The sequence below is a fragment of the Lepisosteus oculatus genome, chromosome 2, assembly GCF_040954835.1.
Source record: "Lepisosteus oculatus isolate fLepOcu1 chromosome 2, fLepOcu1.hap2, whole genome shotgun sequence".
Lineage (NCBI taxonomy): Eukaryota > Metazoa > Chordata > Actinopteri > Semionotiformes > Lepisosteidae > Lepisosteus > Lepisosteus oculatus.
Genome location: NC_090697.1, coordinates 18,142,178 through 18,163,710, shown reverse-complemented (window position 1 = coordinate 18,163,710; position 21,533 = coordinate 18,142,178). Strand labels below are relative to the sequence as shown.

General features: G+C 36.8%; 1 protein-coding gene across 2 annotated transcripts in view; it reads right to left on the bottom strand.

Annotated features, from left to right (window-relative positions):
- Positions 1–1,348: 1,348 nt before the first annotated feature.
- The window catches only part of itpkb (inositol-trisphosphate 3-kinase B), a 62,813-nt gene continuing 42,628 nt past the window's right edge, over positions 1,349–21,533 (bottom strand). For both annotated transcript variants that reach the window (XM_069197865.1, XM_069197864.1), the window contains exons 3-8: positions 17,320–17,419; positions 14,842–15,055; positions 12,909–13,113; positions 7,270–7,371; positions 5,990–6,061; positions 1,349–3,063 (exon numbers count right to left, since the gene is read on the bottom strand). In XM_069197865.1, the coding sequence (XP_069053966.1) occupies positions 2,851–3,063; positions 5,990–6,061; positions 7,270–7,371; positions 12,909–13,113; positions 14,842–15,055; positions 17,320–17,419 (906 nt within the window). In that variant the 3' untranslated portion in view covers positions 1,349–2,850. The remainder of the gene's footprint in view (positions 3,064–5,989; positions 6,062–7,269; positions 7,372–12,908; positions 13,114–14,841; positions 15,056–17,319; positions 17,420–21,533) is intronic.

Sequence of the window (21,533 nt, the reverse complement as noted above, 5' to 3'; positions counted from 1 at the left end):
CAGTATTACGGACCTGCCTGGTGTGTTCCTTGGTCTTCATGATGCTCTCTGCGCTTTCAACAGAACCTTGAGACTATCACAGAGCAGGTGCATTTATACAGAGACTTGATTACACACAGGTGGATTCTATTTATCACCATCAGTCATTTAGGACAACATTGGATCATTCAGAGATCCTCGCTGAACTTCTGGAGTGAGTTTGCTGCACTGAAAGTAAAGGGGCCGAATAATTTTGCACGCCCCACTTTTCATTTTTTTATTAGTTAAAAAAGTTTCAAAAATCCAATAGATTTCGTTCCACTTCACAATTGTGTCCCACTTGTTGGTGATTCTTCACATAAAATAAAAAATTTATATCTTTATGTTTGAAGCCTGAAATGTGGCAAAAGGTTGAAAAGTTCAAGGGGGCCGAATACTTTCGCAAGGCACTGTAGTTTTCATTTTCAGGGTGGAAAAAAGGATTTCAGGGTGGTCACAGGATTTATTGGCAAGAAACTCTCACCTAACATGTTTTGTTTAATTACGCCAATCATTTAAGACTTTCTGTAATGACCTTTATTAAGCAAAGAATAGGGAGGGGTCTTGCAGCAACAAATTCATAACCAATTAAACATGTCCCTGCCTTTAAAGTGCTTGATCTGGCAGTGAAAGACACTGATTATTCACATTCTTAAATTTGTAAAGGTTGATATATCCCCATGTCTTTCCAATGTAAATAACTGTAATTGAATGGTCACAATCCTTGACCTGCGAGACCCTTGTGACTTCTGGTTTTTGATCTGGCTGAGTTCTTAATCAGAGGCTAATTTCCATTAATTTTGTTTTCAGCTCTCAAAAAGCGGTAATGTAACTGTTTTCAACCCCGAACCGGCTTTTGAGCTTTAGAACTCATTCAGGTGTGTTGGTTTAAATGTAACCGACTGGACAAAGAAGTGGAAAACACTTATTGTGGGAATGTGTGATCCCCTGTCATTCCCACCTGTGTCTGTTCATCACAAATTCATCTCCTGTTAAGAGCTGGTAAGACAGAAGTAAGTGAATCAACAGTTAATAAACATCTTGTTGAGAGGCTGCCTTACAGAATAAAAAACAAACTTGTATCTCAGAGTGCAGAAACAGGTAATCAAGGATTTAAAAAATCAGACCTATTGAAGGCATAACTTCGCTACAGTTGTTACCAACTCCGTAACTTTGAGTTCATAAAGAACATTTTAGTCAACAGCACTTCATGTAGGTTAAAATTAGAGCTTTGAAGCACTTTAATCTATTATGGTACATCTATTCTATATCTGTCAAACGTCTGTTTGAATGAGAGCACAGTATTACAGTACACACTGAAAAGACAGAAGAGTTTTCAAACCTTTATTTACTGCAAATATATACGTTCTTCATAACTGTTTCTACAGTTTGTGTTGCATGCTTTTCCCTGTTCCCTGAACAAGGTAAACATTTATTATCCAGATGTTTAGATTTTTGAATGTTTGAATGTCTTTAAAATATAGTACTTAATGTACTGTACAAGCTCTTTCAAGAATTGCCCAGTTCAGAATGAGTGTAAAATTATTTATATTCTGTGTGCCTTTATTTTTTATTTTAGTTTTAAAAAAACTAATACAGATATTTTAAAACTACATTTTAAAATTCATCTGTAACTGTTGTAAAAACCCAGGCCTTTCTTTTTAATGTTGTTTCTGATGGAGGCTTACACAATTTTTCAACCAGCGTCACACAAAGTCAAATCTGATGGAGCTCCCTTTGAATCAGTTCAGAAATGGTGGGCAATAACAAGCCAGTAAATCCACCTTCTTTATTTACCAATGTTAGCAAGTACTACTGCTCCAAAATGCTTCAGGTTATAGCTCTCCAGTTACTCAACACCTGGCACTTGTTAATTTTCCTAACCCATTTATTTTTATTATGTCTTTTATTTAAATAACACTCCTTTAAAGTAAATATACAGCTTGGTATGTGAATTATTTCTATGGTCAAGCTGTGTACATTACTTTGTAAAAAAAAAAACATATTCCTCCTATGAATGTTTTCACCAAAAAGCAGACCTCTTCATTGTTTTAATAAAGGAATGAAAGTGTTATTAATGCCTATTATCAGTTTTAGTCCTGATTTCAGGGCAACTTCAAACACCACATTTGCTCCATGTTGGGACTACATTGGAAATAGTGCACGGAATTCCAGCAGGAGTAATTTACTGGGTTTAATAGGCAAGACACTTGTGTAATGTACATGCAGATGAGAACTACATTTAAAATGAAATATCAACTGAATTACTTTACTTGTACTTCATGCAACTCAAAATGTTATTTTTAATATAACTGGAATTTTATGGATTGAATCCATAACCAAACAGTATAACTTCAATTGAACATTGCCAATTTAAACACAGATCCATGTTTCACATGAGCAAACAGGTAGTAATATGAAAAAATAACAACAGAAGTGTGCCAGAAAGGTATCACTTTAACATTGCTTCCCACACATGTACTGTATACCTCAGGTTTTCAGTTCCGAAATGGACCTTTTGGACAGTTCGAGAGCAAATGTCTTTTTAGTTTTTAATTAAAAAACTAAAATCTTCCAACTTAAGGGCAGCCCTGCTCCAATATTTGTACTCGCCAATTCTCAAGGGGTAGGTGGGAAGATTAATAAAATCTTAAATAAGAGTGTCACCGAAATAACCGTAACAATATTAAATATGTACAAAATCTACATACAATAGCTACCCTATTTTGTTTCTTGACAGACTATACAGTATATAGCTTTTTTGGAAACAAAGGAAGTTCCTGTAGTGCGAGTTTCAAGGATGCTGTAGCTTCTCATGTCGGCAGGACAGTTTTAAAGGGGATCTCGTGACACCATTTCGGCGATAATGTCTATGACGTTGTCCAGACCCCAGAGGTATCCGTCTTCCCTATTCCCTTCCTCCCAGGCTATTCGGTGGCTCAAGACCTGCCCCTCTGGCAGGGGAGTCGTCTTGCCAAAGTCTATCATCCACACCTTGGCCTGTTCTCGCTTATCATGGACAAAGAGAAGGGAGCTTCCAATGACCTGAGAGAAAGCACAAAAACAAATGACATCGTGCCTGAGATATCAACAGCCCTTAGTGATGCTACATGGGCAAAATATAAGATGAAGAGCCACAAAATGAAAGGTTCCTGCTGCTCTAATGCTGGCCTAGAAAACACCAGAAAATTGGCTGAAAGAGTATCAAATTATGTTTCACTTATTTCTGGAAATCTAAGGATATTTTTTACATTGACAGCTGTACCGTTACAGGCTTTCAGAGAGTTGACTCTGGTGATACAGTGCTGGAGGACTATATGTTTTTATTATTTGAAAGTTTTTGTTTTTTGTTCCGTGAATTGACTTTATGGGGAAGAAAGAGAACAGTAATATTATAGCATTTAATTAAAGGATCTGAAGTGCCTTGCTCTACATAGCAGAAGTTTCTGAACTTTGCCTGCATTTTCAGACATTTTGTTTACTTTGATCCAGTAATGATAAACACAATTCATTTTAAACACACACATTGTTCTTTAACAAATGAGCACTTCAAGTGTCAAGTAAATACAGAATACTACATACTGAATATGCACACATAATAAGGCCTGCTGTGAGAGATTTACAGCATTATCACCTGTGTTTTTTCTCATAATAAATAAAAGAAAGTGCAATGCAGAGGGCCTTAGTTTAATGGTTCTAGTCGGCATTTGACTATAACTATTGCTAGCATATCAAGGCCATTGTGATGGGTCTTACAACAGAGTCTTAAGAATAAGAATATGGAAAAATAAGAAGGCTAATAAAAAGAGAATAAATATGAGCATAAAAAAGGATTTTCTTTCTCTTTTTGTAACACAAACTGACAATGTCATAAAATAAACAATGTTTTTTCTCGCTTGAAGAGAAGAAATAATCTCTAGAACAAACAGGATTTCAAAGTTTCCAAAAGGGATATTGAAAAGCAGATAACTCGCTTGGTGTCACTCTTTAAGAGAGCAGGAGACACCACTATTCTGTTACACATTACTGTGATATAAAATCCCCACTCTATTATTGCATGTGGAAAGCATGCAAACATTATTATTTCCATTTGTAAGGCAAACAAGGCCTGTAATTAATAAATCAGATGTTATTCATTATTGCATTGTTAGTTAAGTACTTCTCCATTACAGTTTCCACATTCTAGCTTTTTACAAAAGACCTCTACAGAAAAACAAAAAATAATTTATAACCACAAAGGGAAATACTAATACTAGGTCAGGTTTCCAAATGATAGTAGTAACTATTTATCACATATACAAAGACTTGTTTTATGTACTTTACAGAAATGGTAATGTAATCATGATCAATCAAACTCATGTAATAATTGCTCTGTATGTTTCTTTTAATATAAAGATGGTATGTACAATATATTTTTTCACATTAGTACAGGCTCATCTCAGAAAGTCATTGTGTGTAGTCTTAGAGTTGCAGGAGTATCAGATTGATAAGTTCAAACACATACAATAGTACAGTATGAACCAGTTGACCCGTGAGACTTGGAAGGCTTAAAGCACGAAAAAGCAATTTATGGACCATATGGATCAAATTCCACCACCCATGCAAACTGAGAGAAAGAGAAAAATATATGTACATAAATCTTCAGATGAATATAACCAAGCTGTAGCTCAGTGGTGATTTCATTTTTTTTTCTCACACAGTGTGCTGTGACAATTTTCGTTCTTCAGGAATACTATTAATTTACGTAAGAGTTGAGAAGCTGTTATGGTCAAATCATTCGAACAGCCACTTACATGCCACAGCTGTAGCAACTGGCGCCAAACACCACTGCTGTGGCCAAATGAAAACTGCATGCAGTTTACTTCAAAATAATACTTCCATCTGGATCTAGAGAAGGGGCTTTTTGAGCCCACTTATAAGAAAATATTTCCTGGCAGTACTCATTATGACTGACAATGTCTGCTGCTTTCACACAAAAGAGCGAAAAGGCCATCTGCTTGCTTCTGCAGACAATTTCAAGCTGCAGCTGTGCTTTCAGAAAGACACCCTTTTACTTTCTCCTGCTTTCTCCAGAGTTAATAAATGTGGCTTATCCTTCAATTTGAAATGACATATGACAGTGTTTGAAAAGCAAGATTTATCTTAATGCTTATTAGCTAATGCTACAGCTCAATCACACTTCCTGCTTCTTTTAAAATTACCTTTGTCTTTTCTGTCACCCATTGACTGCACAAATACTCTCAGTTCTTTAATATAAATATTACACCATCTACTGACTGCACAAACACTTGCATAAAAGATACATTTTGAACTTTGTAGTTTTGGAACACTGTTTATACGGTAACTACTGTATGTTCACCCATTTTGTACAATCAGATATAGATTAATAAGATCCTTTTCATTAGATTTGTTTCTTTGGATGTTCTTTATTGAAAGTGAACAGGCATGTTGTTATAGTTATTAGTGAATTACCAAATGTGATATATGAAGATGACACACTAATCCTAACCCAACTTTCAGCTTGGTCCAGTTTATTTGTATTTACAATAGCTCAGCAAATCTGTTTCAGGTGCTTTTCACACATGTAAAGAATTCCTGCCCTTACCAGAACAATGAAAGTTAAAGTGTACATAAATTCACCCAGCACCTAATGCAATATAATTTCTTAAACCCCAGTGAAGCACCACATAACCATAAACTATGAGATCAGTGAACAACAGGTCTTGTACTCATTCTTTCATAGTTCTTCTTTTCAAAATGTCAATATTTGTTCTAGCATTATCATCAATTTCCCTATGGGATTAATAAAGTATTATCTATCTATTAAAATAGTTCTTATAGTGGACGTTTAGCTTATTTGTTTATTTTGCCATTTTCCTAAACCAAGGACAGAAGAATGGTATTTTTTTAAATATAAATGGCATACTTTGATAATTATAAGGCTTAAAGTAACTATGGGAAAAACCATTACCTCGTGTGTTTTAAAAAATGATGACTGTTCCAAAGCATCCTTTACTTTGTTTAGTCGTTCAAGATAGGATTTCTGGAAAAAGGAAAAATAGATGCAGATGACAAGCATTAGTTTTTGTTCTAATTATTTGAGGTAGTCTGTCAACAGCCATAGAAAGTCTCTTGTTGTACAATTCTACCACTGCTAAAATTAAACACAGCAAGATGGAACCTCATAACTTCGTTAACTACTGAAATCTAACTATATATACATTCTAAAGAAAATAAACATATCTCATACTTTTCAAAATATTAAAATGAGTTATCCTATTTTGCAAGGTTTGCTATGGTCACTCCATCTAATGGCCATTAAAGGGAAGAATATAAAGGACAGGAAACCATAAATATGAAAAAAGCACCAGTAAGGGTACATGTTTAGAAATTCAGAGAAAAATATAAAATTCCTTCACCAACTCCATAGCCTTTGTATCAAACTGAAGTTGCTGTTTTCAGAGGCGAAAAAACAAAATATCTTTGGTTCAGGTGGTTACTTTGCAAATCATCTACAAGGATTCAGTCTGATGGGCCTTTTAGGAACCAACAGTTGAATATGAAGCCAGGTGTCATGAGTGGAAACATGAGTGGGAACTGCACAAAGGGGTAGGGGCATCTAATATAAACTACACAACCTATTGTGTATTGTCAAAACTGACAGTCCAGTCTCTTGAAAGAAACAGCTGGACGAGACTCTTGGGCCTTAATTTGTAATAGCAAACAAACAAGCTACTGTAGTTCAGGTGGATACCTGTGTCAGCATGCATAGACTGCAAAGGAACAAGTAATAGGTTTATTCCATGCTGAAAAAAGAAAACACAATGTTTCAGCCGTGGAGCCTTCACACCTGAAGAAGGCTCCACGGCTGAAACGTTGTGTTTTCTTTCTTTTTTTTTCAGCATGGAATAAACCTATTACTTGTTCCCAAACAAGCTACTGTACATGGACCGACTGGCCTCCTTTCATTCATAAGATGTTTATGTTCTTACAAAGTCATAAACCATAAACCAGCTGAAGGTAATGACAAATCACCTCCCTGTGTGACCACATGCTGTGCTGAACAGTTTTATTACAACTTGTAATGTCCTTCACAGGTAGCACATGGTGTTCAGCAGCTTAGTAGATCTATAAATTTAAGAAACATCCTTTTCTTCTCTTCACAGTGAGGGAAGTCCTTGGGAACTCCCTCTCATTCTTGGCAGTGATTCAGAGCAGTCATGCGTCACAGGCAGGGGATTTCAGACTCACCAGGATATTCTTGTTTCCCTTGACAAAGTCTCGGAAGGCCTCAATCACTTGCTCCCTACTTTTTGTCTTCTTGAAGTCTCTATTTACTGTCCCATCTTCCTTCTGTGGGGCAAAAACAAAAAAAGGAAATCCTTCGATTATATCACTAGCATATAAACTGATACAGTCGAATAAAATAGTACTTTGTAACCTCAATGGATCTAAGCAGTCACGTAAACAGATTATTAGTTTATTTGGCATAGAATTTATGAGCTGCTTAGTGGTTTAATATTAGATAGCAATTGCCATACAGTATGTACACTGGAAATGTAAATAATTTTTGTATGAATGATCACTCTCCTCTTTGTCTCAATGCTAATTTAAGATGTCCCATTCATTTCATTATGGGGTCAAGCATGCACAGGATGTCCCAAACACCTGTGGACTTTGACTCATCCAAACAATGAACAATCTGATCAGCAGATGCTGTTGATGTACCATGTCAGGGTGAAGTAAATGGATTGTCTACTGACATCACTGGACCTGCTTATCATTAAGGTCCATCAAAGCCACCTAGGGAGGTTAAGACTTTAGGCAGGGAAGTTGAATGATCTTCACTCACAAACATTTCTGAGCCATCTTGAAAAATATTTTTTTTCTGAAGAAGGGAAGTGGCTGAGAAATTCTGTTTCAAAATGAAAAGCTTCAGTATATTCTGATGAAAACCAAGAACCCAGTGATGAGTGCAATCTAGGATTTAGCCACATTAACAAGCGTTGTATGTCATTAATGTGCTTTAAACAAGACCTTTATTTCTCTGCAACAATTCCATTATCCAATTTTTGGATGGCTTAAGCAAAGCAAATTACAGAAAATTGATGTCATGCTGACTCTAACTGGAAATTGCAACACTGCAACACTTGATTGTTTGGGAGCACATAATGCCAAAAAGATCCCCTGTCGTTAGCCAAGCTTATGGAGATGATCAGTGCTACTATATGCCATTCTACAGCTGGCCCCTGGAGCCCTGATTTATTTATTTCAGAATCACAACAAGAAAAAAGCTACTAGCTCAAGAGCTAGTCTTTCACAAGACAAATGTTAAAGAGAAAGGAGGACTGACTAGTCCTAGGATTAGGTAGGCAGGACCAGGGAGGAGGGCAGCATGGTAGCACAGTGGTTAGATTTACTGCCTTGCAGCACTGGCATCCTATGTTCATTTCCAGTGGTACTATCTATATGGAGTTTGTATATTCTCCCTGTATTCACATGGACTTTCTCTGATTACTCCATTTTCCTCCCACAGTCCAAAAAATGCCGGTAGGTTAACGGGGCCCTGTTAGGTACTGTATGTGCATGTCTGTGTCTGTGGGTGTCCTGCAGTGTACTGGCATCCTGTCCAAGAGGCTCCTGCTCCCCCGTGATCTTGTACTGGATAAAGCCATTAGAAAATAGATGGATGGATGGTAACAACGGCATATTACAAACTCCTGTACAAAAACAAAGGAAAATGCTGTTTTGTTCTGGATTTGGATATTTGAAGGATTCATTTCTTTTATTGAGGATCTACTGAAAAGCCAAAAATAAGATTCCAGTCCTCTATACTGTAATAATTCCCACCGCAATAAAGCAATAAAATAAAGCTGAATAAACAAAAACTATTTCAAGTGCCTAAGTAGAGAATTCCTTAAGGGGCAATAGAGGAAAAGGTTCATACACACTAATACATTTACAAGTCTTGTGGATTTTATCATAGCCTTTAATCTTTAATTAAACTTTAATCTTACTCTAATCCTTAGGTCAATAAGGTCTGCATTGATGCAGTGACCAGATGAGTACAGATGAATGCTCATTTGTAGTCTAACGACCTCAAGCTGTGTATTTTTGAAAGAGCTGTCAGTATATTTATTTTATCCTTTTAGAACTGGATGTTTAGATTTAGATGTACAAAGAACCGAATCTTTATTAATGACAGTTATTTTTAGAGTCTTAAGACCTTCCGCACTGTACATTTTTTTGTTACTTCGTCTTCCTCATTACAGTGGACCATGTAACACAGACAGGCACTACGTAAGCACTGGCCAGACTTACAGGCACAAAGCCAGCTGTAAAATCTTTAAACTCTATGCAGAGGTTTCCCAAACTCTACTTCTCCAGAAGGTAACCTCGATTCTTTTTGCCCCAGATTAAGAAAGGTTGAACTTCTGTGGGTTCACCACTCTTGGGATAATGAGCTTGCACTCCATATACATCCGTCACAGATCACAACACAGAAACATGTCATCTGTGGCCAAGCAAAGAGAAAGGCTAAAGAAGTTATATTTTGAAAATGTTGTGCAAACTGTACCACATATGGTAAGAGTTTTCACAGCTCTTTGATTTACAGCAAACAGTTATGCCCATATTTTAAAATGCATTTTATGGTAATAGTCTTCCACATACAACACAAAAGCATTTGACCTAAGTCATTAAGAACTGTATGTGATGATATGAAAAGACATATGGATAGAAAGAGAGGTGCAATATTTCCATCTTTAATTGCAAAACCACCTACCCTTAGGTGTAGATTAATAAGGGGATATATACAGTATATTATTTATACTGCACATAATCAGAAAACATAAGAAGAAAATGCTATATAATTCTAAAAATGACAATAAACAAGTCAATAAAATCGCATTTTCCATATTATTTCAATTCTTCAATTTGCTTCAAGTGTTTCACGAAATGCAGTTTGAAAGCAATTAGTAGCTAAAATCTAATGTTTGCTCAACTATATGATACTGCTTTAAAGTTATTTAGGTGCAAATCATTGTGTTTTTTATTTACTTTATAAGATTATTAATACTTTGGAGAATCTACTGTTATTTCAAATGAACAAGTAGGCAAACTATTTTCATCAAAGGGTAATCCCAGAATCAAAGGGGGTGTCATAATATTAATTTAAATATTAAACATATATGAAATACAAGACTTTTCACACCCTGAAATGATTTGAGTTTATGAATGGAGAGAGGTTTTATAAAAAAACGAAAACGTCAATATTCTACAAAATTTATCAGATTCACTATTGTTGGCCTTACTACAGTACCCCTCTTAGAAATGTATAGTATAAAACAACTAAGGATAATAAATCAGATTAATATCGTTACTTTCAATCTTGCTGGGGTTCACTACAGCCACCTGGGTGATACAGCTGGACTCCCACGTCACAGTAGATTGAGGTGAAATTAGTAGCTTAACAAATACTAATACAATGGACAGAAATACAAATAAAATATTATGGAAAGTGAATGGAAAGGATAATATGGAAGTAAAATGTTTAAATATTAATTAATAATATTGATATATTATTACATCAATTAAACAGCATAATAGGTTGTATACTTATGGGTAATAAAATAATTCAATTTATTGTTTGGTTATGCAATTTTGTCAGAGTCAGTGCTATACTGTTGACAACAAGATAAAAAATTGTGAAAATGATGAGCAGATTGTGTTATTTGTGTGATGGACAGAAATACAGAAAGCAGGTCAGAAACCCACAGATCACCAGCTGTGTTAAAAAACGCTGCAAGCAGAACGCAAACATGTCAGACACCTTTAGAGATCTCCTATCCTAGTAGTGACCAAGCCTTGGTCACAACTAAGAACTGAAGAGATCAGGTCTGAAGGTACTAACTGGATTTAAATGTATCAATCTATCATCCTGTCACAGATAAATGTTTAGGGAGACTTGTTTTTTTCATGGATTTTGCACTCTTCTATGAAAACATAATGTAACACAATGGGGGTTCAGGCGGGCGCCCTTCCCACTTTAGGTCGGCCCCCCACCGTCGGGGGCTCAAACCCGGGACTCCTGCATCACTCAACAGGGACCCAGCCCGGTAAACCAAAGAGAGATCTCCCTACAGCCCAGTAGCTGTGGTCCTGCTATCACAGGGAAGGGCGGTGACGTCACCTGCTCTGGTAAGCCGGCTCTTACACAGTGCCTGTCGGCCGTAAGCGTTACAATAACATACTGCTTTTGAGTCACAAACTAACAGAACCAATTTGCCGGAGTTTAAATTTTTCTCAACTGTTATGACAGGTATATCTTCAAAAGAAATCAATAACATTCTCATCAATTTGACATTAAGGACTGTTATTGTAAAACAATTTATCGTAATTATATTAGTATTGTCTAAAAAACAACTGAAATTAGTTAAAACTGATCATGTACATTGTTTATTCCAAACGCATTTTTACCTTAGGATATGACCAGACTGTAATCCATGAAAACCAAGGAAGTGCAACAAGAATGGACTTTTTGTTACCTCTATAGATTCAAGTCTCTATACAGTGCTTGTTCTGAGATCTTTTGAATAAGGCAGAAAATAATAATTCTCCTCTTTGTGGAAACTCTTCTGAAGGCATTACAGGCAATAGCAATAATTAAACCTTAGTGACAAAGTCAGAGGCTGGTGGAGTGAATGACAGTGTTTTACTAAAATAGTAGCAAATTAAAAAGGATTAAGATAATCCAACACCAGGCTGTAATGGATTTGTTGGAGTTTTCAGTATGTCAGAAACTGATGACAATTACAATGGAAATGCCATGAGCAGGCTCATTTTGTGACAAAAACACGCTGTAGTGTACACATCACAACAGGAAGCCAGAAGACAGAAAATGATGCACCCTGTTGTCCATGAAACACGAAACACGTCAGAAACATTATTCCCTAAAATGCAAACGAAGCAGGCACTTCAGGGACACGGATATATGGAAAAGACACCTTCATTGTCACTGCCATTCGTATTTTGTGACTGTCTCTATGTTAAAATACGATGCAAATAAATTTCTATGGCAGATTTAAAAAAAACGTATTTTAGATCTATACTTCTTTTAAAGTATTAATAACTTCTGATGATTTCAACATGGATTCTTTTTGTAGGGCTAGCGACAGCCACATCACTAAAACCTAATCAGATGGAACAGGGTAATTAAGAACAGAAGAGACAAAGGGGGGTTCTCTGAAATCTTTGTGTACTTACTTCAGTTATGAAAAATATAAACAAAGCATGAGACTAGAAGCCAGGTCTTTGAAGGCAAAGACTCGGCATCTCTTGTCCTGGGAGGTCACAGAGCTATTGAAAAATCCATCCATCCATTTTCTAACCAGTTTATCGAAGCCTATCCCAGCAAACAACAGGCACAAGGCAGATGCACCCTGGACGTCAGGCCATCACAGGGCACACACGGAGACGTGCACACTCACAAGAGGGCCAGTTTTTTCAAAAGCCAATTAACCTGCTGGTACATCTTTGGACTGTGACCTGATCACAGGTCAGGAAAAGACACTTGAACACAAGGAGAACATAACAACTCGACACAGATAGTATCCCAGGACCTGAACCCAGGGGTCCAGCACTGCAAGTCATCAAAGCTAACCACAGGCATCCAGCACTGCCCCACCAGGCCCCTGATGAAAACATAAAATATTGAAATATGGTATAATAGATTTACCTCGAATCTTTACCTCAGGATTTCACATCAGACAGGTATGAAAGTATGTTTCACATCTGAATGACTAGAAATCTAGTGGTACCTTGAGTTAAAAAGGTTTCTACTCATTCCGCTGACAACTGCACACAGCTCGCCATGCTCAGGTAACGCTCACCTTTATGCCCTCGATGCGGAAGCCCAGGGTGGCCGTGGAGCTGATGGTCTCCCTCCACTGCATGTACCGCGGCTTGGTGACGGCCTGCTGGGCCTGCTCCTCAGCCGTGGGGGCACTGGGGTCCACCTCGATCATCTTCAGGTACATGTCCTTTCTGAGGGTGGGCTTCTTCCTGGCTTTCGTGAGCTCGTCCTCCAGGTATGTTCTAAGAAGTGTAAAGAGGGAGAAAGGAAGGAGGAGAAAAAACAAAAATTTCTGAAGTGTACGACGGACAAAATCAACTGTTCAGTTACATAAAAGCATGTTACATTGTTCACATTCATCTAAAATTATATACGTATTTGAATCCCGTTTTACACAAAAGCTAGTTCTGGACTTACTGTACTTATGCTACAAAGTCAATCCAGGAAAACACAGTGTAAATCAAAAACACACACATTAAAAACTAAATTCTCCTTAGAATACAAAGGGAGAGGGGGTTGCGTTTTGGGTCCACTCCTGACCAGAGAGTTGAATTCCCAAACAAAAACAATTAGATACATTTATTCTTGTGAAAGTTTATATAGTCGTACTTCCAAGTAAGTTTTAAATTAATGTTTGTTAATGTTTCAAAATTTCATGTTCAAAATGACTAATCTAAGCAAAAAGACACCTCAGGTTAACAGGAAAGGCTTGATGTGCCTTTCAGTTAAGTAATTTAATGTTGTTTGAAACTGAGTGCCTTCATTCACCAAAACTGCAAACAACAATATTCTGGTATCACTCTAGAAAAGAGCATGAAGGTACATTCCCAGCCTTGAAGAGAGAAAATGACAAGGAACTTTAATTAAAGTCTTCAACATCTTGAAAGGTGCTGAGGCAAAGTTAACCCTTCATCAACAGGGAAACACAAACAAGAGGACACAAATTAAAACAAAGGGGAAGCATGTTTGAAAGTGAAAACACAAAGCACTTCTTTACATAAAGGGTCATAGAGAGTCTAATACGCTACCCTGCCATGTTGTAAAAGCCAGTACCCTCACTTCTTTCGAGAATAATTTCCAGATGAGATATTTAGATCAAATAGCTACTAAATACCAAACAAGCTGGAAGGGTCGAATGGCCTCCTCTCATTTGTAAACTTTATGTTTCTAATTTTCAGATTCTTTAGAATGTAATGTATTTTACTGAATCTTCTTAACCTTTCCATTTGATTAGGCTGAAACCCAAACCTCGAGATCATTTGTATCAAGTTGCTTTGTTTGGACAGCTTAGCTCAGAATGTGCTCATATCCTGGCCATCTGGTTACTTCTATATTTGTACATCGACTCTGCTCTGTTTCAGAGAGGTCAAACCTGAGCAAACAAATTTCTGTTAAGCAAATTTAAGACAGCATTGTGACCGCAGGTCAGTGAGTCTAAATCCGTGAGGTCTTTGCCCCACAGGGAAAAATACACCTTTTTTTGTGAATTAAAAAAATAATCTGCTATTCTACTACAGCATCAATCATGTAACAGAGATGAACGTACATGATAACAAGGTAAGATTAAATATCAGAGTGATTTTATTTCTCTGATACTAATCCAGTTTAATCTATATGCTAAATTCTTAAAATGCACATATAAAAACATTATTAATGATTAATTAAAAAACAAACCCTGTCTCAACATGGTTTTATACACAGCAGCCTTTAATATCCATTTAACATCAACAGTCTTTTTCAGTCTTATTTTGAGTCTGTTAATTCTTGGCACAGCTATTCTGTAGAGACTCTAATTGCTAAAAAAATGCTGCATGGATACAAACAGGCACAACAAATCACTAAAAAAACTAGAAATACTGTAGCTTGCCTAGCCAGCTCAGTTTGTTTTAATTTTTAAGCTGACAGCTTTAAGATAAAGATTAAACGTGCAGTACAGCAAATCACAGTCAGGTCATGACAAGGCAGCTGACCTGACACCCATCTTGCAGTCCATGACACAGGGCAGCTCGAACTCAGCCAGCAAGTCGTCCATCTGGTTGTACTTCTCCCCGTCCTTCTCCACGTCGCCGTGGTATGCCGGCACAAAGGGCCTCAGCACATCCTTCATGAGCCTGTCCAGACATCGCTGCTCACACTCGCAGTGCTTCTTCAGTATCCTTCCATTGGCTCCTGCCTTGAAACTACCTGGGTTGTGCACAGAGACCCTCCGTATGAGAAACTGAACTGGGACTAAAGTCATAGGCTCTGTATTTTCTGTATACGGAAATACACAGGTGTGGGTGTAGACCAAGGGCATCATGGTGGCACAGTGTCACACTGGGTTAGCATGGCTGCTCTGCAGTACTGAGCCCTGGGTTCAATTCCTAAGCTGCTTTCTGGTGCTTTTAGGCTCCCCCTGTGTTCACATGGGTTTCCTCCAGGTGCTCTGGTTTCTCCCACAGTTCAAAAATCTACTGTACTGGCAGGTTGACTGGTTTTCTGGGACAGCTGGGCCTGTTGGGAGTGTGTGTGTCTGTGTCTGTGCGTGCCCTGCGATGGACTGCCTACTGCGTGCCCACTGCCCCCATGAGCCCTGGGCACTATATACAGCAGTTAGAAAACGAATGGATGTAAATTAATTTGCCTGCAACTTCTGAAGCTTTTCTGATTTTGTCTCTGAAAGATCCGTCCTACATATTAGGTAAAGAAAAAGTTGTAAAAACACACAGGGATTTCTTACACCCTGTTTAGGACTTGCTTACCTAGAAGCCTGTCTACATTGTATGGTTGAAAGGGCCTTCTCCTGTTATGCCCCCAAGCTCTGGAACTCTCTCCCAAAGGATATCAGAGAGCCACCTTCTCTAAACTCCTTCAAATCCAGACTCAAAACCCTCTTCTTCAGAAAAGCCTTTACTTAACTGGTTCTATTCTTCACCCCTCTGCTTTTCTTAGTACCACCATCCACGGTCTCCTCTATATATTGTAATTGTTTTATCTTGTGTTTTCTTCTTATTTATTGTTGTTGTCATCCTGTAAAGCACTTTGAGAAGCCACCTTTAAAGGCGCTTTATAAAATAAAGTTTATTATTATTATTATTATTATTATTATTATTATTATTATTATTATTATTATTATTATTATTATTATTATTTAATCAGGGTATGTGAAACCAAATTATGTTTGCATTTTTTGTTACATTACAATTATACTACTCCATGTATGACACTGTTTTCTAACATTATGATGTCATAATAGTTCTTGATAGCACATATACAGTACTATTGTATTTTATTACATTTTACACCAGTTAGTTAAAATTCACATAATTTGAAGGGAACCTTAGAATCTTTCCAGGCATTGGCATGGTCGAAGGGTATCAAATCTGTGCAGATATAGCGAGCAACACAGTATTGAAACCTCAGTCTGACACTCAGAAAATATTGCTGCTCTACTACGGGTCAAGAAACGTGCAACGAGATGACTTAAAGAAATACCTACACTGGCAGACTGAAGGGGATGAACCCTTTTAGTTGTGAACAGACTATGAGGGGTCTGATACAAGTATTCAAAATCTTCAAAGGCCTTGACAAAGGCAAGCCAGTAAACGCTTTCCTCCAGAACACTGAAACAAGACGTAGAGGACAAAGTGGAAACTGCGCGGACTCACATTCAAAACTGAGAACAGGAGGCACATCTTTATCCAGAAGGTTGTGGGAGAATAGAACAAGCTACCCTGCCATGTTATTGAAGCTGATATCCCGGTTTACGCCAAGAAACTGCTACAGTAGATGATTATCTTCTGTACTAACTACCAAATAGGCAATATGGGCTGAATGGGTGTATAACAGTTTTTACATTCTTATGAGAAAGAATCAGCTTTTGGCTGAAAAGGTCACAGTTTTGGTTGCAACATAAATAAATTTTCGTATTAATGACAGATAAACTTGCATACTTCCTGTCATACCTGGATGATCCTATCTGCAACTATTTTTTCCTCTCTTGACCAGAGTAAAAGATTGCATAAGAGATCAACAGATCTAGAATCTAGAGGCTTCCATTGTAAGAGGAGGGCTTGATATTTAAGAATGCCCCTTATACAGTACATCATCTGTTTTAATATAGGGCAGTATGTAACATTTTTATAGGTTTAAATAAATATCATGTATCTTCAATACAATTAGAAATGGCTGCAAATAAAATAAAACAATGGAGTATCTGCGGTGATTATTCTCTCCTGCTTTGCACACATGCCGTTCTTTCACTCTGAATCTTTCGCTTATAAGAAAAGAATTTGAGATCTGGGTCAATCAGAGTCAACGCAAGACACAGTCACAACTGTATTTTCAGAGCAGCTTCGGCCTTGTGAACTGAAGATTTCTCAGTAACATCTTGGTTTCTGACAGTCGCTCCCGCTACATTTACTAGAAATGCAGGTCATTCTGCAGGCTGAGGACAGAGGTGTCTTTACCTGCATGTCCAGCGAGTTGGATCCAAGGATACTTCTTTTTGAAGGACATCACAAATGGAGACCAATGGACCATGTTCTTGATCTTCTTCCATGATTTGCTCTGAAATAAGTTTTTATGTTTAGATTTTAGATAATTTAGATATAAAATATACAGTGGCAAACACAATGATGTTGGCAAGAAATTAACTGCTTAGGTTAGAGGATTTCCAATCTTGTGTCTTCATCTTTAATGAAATCTGCAGAATGTTACTGCCTGAGGAGCTGCTAAATGACTCCAGACTGTGGTGAGCATTCTGCCCAATCTTTGAGAATGTATGAAAATAAAGAATCACCAAAAGAGTCCTCAAGTTAAATTAATCAGTTGACAAATTTGGAAACACTTTACCTCTAGGTTTTCCCTTTATCACAGAAAGTTAGCCACACATATTTTACAGTTGTATATCTGATAAAATTAAATTAAAACTGTGTAAACACAAATTCAGCATGATGTTTTATTAGCATCTGGTCCTTATATAAATTCGCCTGACAGAAGAGACTAATGACCATCAAGTGCCTAAAAAGCTCAAACCATTAATGGAGAGAAAAGAAATCAAAATGCAGATTGTTTGCATATCACCATCAACAGCAGTGTGGCTCAGCTGCTCTCCTTCACAAGTGCTGTTGTGTGATGCTAAAGGTGCTAAGATATTGCCTTCTGGAAGGATGCAAATTATTTAGGGTTTGCAAAGCATGTCTGCCTACATCCAAAACTACTAAAGCCTCGCTTGTGAGGTTGAAGGAGGTCTTGTGGCTTTCCTATGAGATGAGGAAACCTCTGTGAAGTCTGCACATTATCACTGGTACCCAATACATTGCTTACAAAACAGATGGCAACACACTACACTAGTACTTTTATTATGTGACAGGTAAAAGCCTTGATATATACAGTACGAGTTAAATTTCAGAGTTTCCTTCACAGGACCAGACTGGGTTTAGAGTTTATTCCAGTTACTAAGATAACACAATTTATCGCTGCATGACACTTTGAAAGCACTAAGCAATGCTCTATCACACAATAATAAAAGTTTTTCCCATCAGCAAGCATATTATGTTATGCACATTACTATTCTTTGATTTCCTTGCACAACTGCAGTACATCGTTTGCTGAAAACACTAATCTGCAGCAGTACAGGAATTTTACTCTGCAATCATGAGTGCAAAGAGAACTGAGTGAATAAATTGTGATATCAAGTGCAGCAGGGAGATACAGTATGGGAAAAATTGAAAATGAACATGGCATGAAAGTGGTGCAATGAAACTTTGTGCAAAACATAATATTCATTGTACTACAATTAAACAGCCAACTGTCACAAAAAGACAGTACTGTATATAGAAAATGCTTTACCAATTTAAAATTCTCAAAGTTCTCAAATCAGTTGCTGCAGAGAATGCTAAAACACAAAAAGGGTAAATATGATGTTTTCCATACAGGTCAAAGACCAGATGCATCTGCCTATTTGCAAGCTATTATGTATAATTATGAAGTTTTTTATAAGCCATGTGAATTACCTGAAGAAGCTGTTGAATGGCTTTCTTGAAATTCAGTTAGCAGCAGAAGTTAGAGGTACAGTACTAGTTGGAGCTACACACTTTGTTTACTACCAGTGCAGTGTGCAAGTCAGTGCTGCTGCTTTGTGACTCCACAGTCAGGCATGGGATTTAACTGTGTGGAGTTTGCATGGTCTCTGTCCACTCGTGTGCGTTTTCACAACGTGCTCTAACATATTCTCAGAAAAGGAAAATCGCTCTAGGTTTGATTGGCTATTCCAAGCGCCCCCTTTGTCTGCAGTCCCGTGGTAAACTTCAGTCTGTCAAGGGGGATGGTAGTTACATGTTCTCACGCCAACTTTGTGTCTTAACTTATTCTCTACCTCAAAAATCTCTACTAGGATGAGCAGGTTTCTGAGAAGAGATCATCACTGGTTCTATCACAGACAATCATATACTGTATACTGTATGTCCAAAAGAAAGAAGTCATGAGGTGTTTGTACAATGTACAATATGCAATTTCAGAAAAAGATTTTTAAATGCAAGTAAGATGACACTTTTATAAGTCTTAATAATTAAAATTGTTAGTATTCAAAGGAAGAACAACTTATTTTAGAATCTTCAATACACACTTAACAAAGTTTCTTTACATTCAAAGTTAAAATACATGACATACATTTTCATAATATATTATTTATTGCCTGCTTTATACAGTAGATGTGATTTTACTATAAAACCCCATGTCTTAAAATGGTTTCTTAGGTTTTACAGTACACATGATAAATTAAGCACATTAAAACTGGCCAGCTTTGATAAATCTACTGAACATTTCTACTGTTGTATATCTAGGTCTTTATATTTAGAAATGATGACTCCTTGTTCTTGGTTCTTTAGTAGGTGGTTAAGAGCTGTGATGGAACCTGTAACTGTGCTGACACATATTTTGTGTTACCTTTGCCACAGACATTGCAAAAATACTAGTTACCTGTAGGACGCAATTAATTGTTAACAGTGTTTTTTACTGTAGCAAGTATTTCCTGTTGTTCTCTCTACTTGTAACTATATGTTCATTCGCTACTTAAACCAAGATTGCAAGTGTTTCTTTCCTGTCTGCTAACACACTTCACTCTATCATCTTTAAACAATGCCCTTCATTTGCATCCAATGATAACAAATCACAATGGTACTCCAACACTCTAGTAAAGCTCCTAGAATAAAAACTTAAGGCACTGTTTCATTTTTTAGGCATAAAATTTCCATCTTAATATTAAAACAATCTGGCACTGAATGGTACTTATACAGTAATTACTTTGTTCTGACAGATTAATGCTGACCTTTTTGGTCACACGTTAACAATTTCTCTGCAAAATCATTTTTTCATAGATTTCTTTTTATCTTCCTAATGGTGCAAAAAAGAAAGTATAAAAAATAAGAATACGTGAAATCAGCTCTCCACACCCTTTTTATGTTCTCTACCTCTGTTCATTCTAATCCCTCAAAACCATCCTTGATTTCTAAAGTTTTCTGTATCTTTTCCTAGAAAAAAACATAGACTAATTCAGGATACAAAAAATCAAAATACTCTGGATGTTGTTCTTCAATATAATGTAATAGACATCACAGACAACTTAAAAAGGTGTTCGGTAGGACCCTCTTGACATAGTGAATAGACTTTAATAGACTTTTCTCAGAATTTGTTTCATTATCTGATGGCAAATTTTGAGCAATTCAAGTTTCTGCATTTTACCTCACATTAAACCTGAAACAAAAAAATATTTTGGACTTAACACCACTTGTTTCTCAAATGCAGACTTTTTAAGCATTTTAAACATTTTCACCTCGACTGATAGCCATTCATCATTATCAATAACACTCACATGCATAGATATTTAGTTCACATTCCTGAGAGTTTTCATTCCACCTGTACTGACAAGTGCAGGCAAGAGTTCTGGCAAAATAGAAATGTAAGCCACGTGGTTACAGTTGTAAAAGTTTTAAAAACATTCCTGAAAAGGCCCCGGAGAAAGAGGTGGTGAGGGGTTCAGAGTTTTGTTCTAATTCTTGTTCTCTGGTAATCATACATCATATTTTAAGTTACCCTAAATAAACATTCCACATTCTCAAGAAAATTAATGCCTTTTTATATCAAATCTTATAAGAAAACACAAATGTGGTAGCCAGAAAACAAGAATATATGTACATTTTCTTTTTCTTGTTTGATTAAACACATCCCTGCCAAACAAAGCCAGAAGTAAGCATAAATGTTATTTTGAAGCTCTTTTGTTTTTCCACTGTAGTACAATTTTTCCCCTAAAAACTAGATAATGTTATTTTACTTAATGAAATGTAACTGCATAATCTTTGTTTAACTTTCCATGCTGGCTTAAAGGTAAATTCCTCTCCTGGTCTTCAAGTTCTGTGTGGGATTTCCCTTATTTACCTTGTTGGTTTCAGTCTAGAGGAAGCCTTTCTTATTCATTCACCATTTAAATCAACAGTATCCAAGGTCACTGATAAAGAAGCCAAGGCACTACATATGTAAATCATGTCAAGACAGGGTCTTTCGTGAAATTTATTAAGATTTATGAAGGCAGTGTCCTTCAACTGCCTTAACGAGCTGAATTTCTAATATACAGTATGAACCACACAATTGCTCTTTCATCTCAAAACCAATTAAATACAGTACA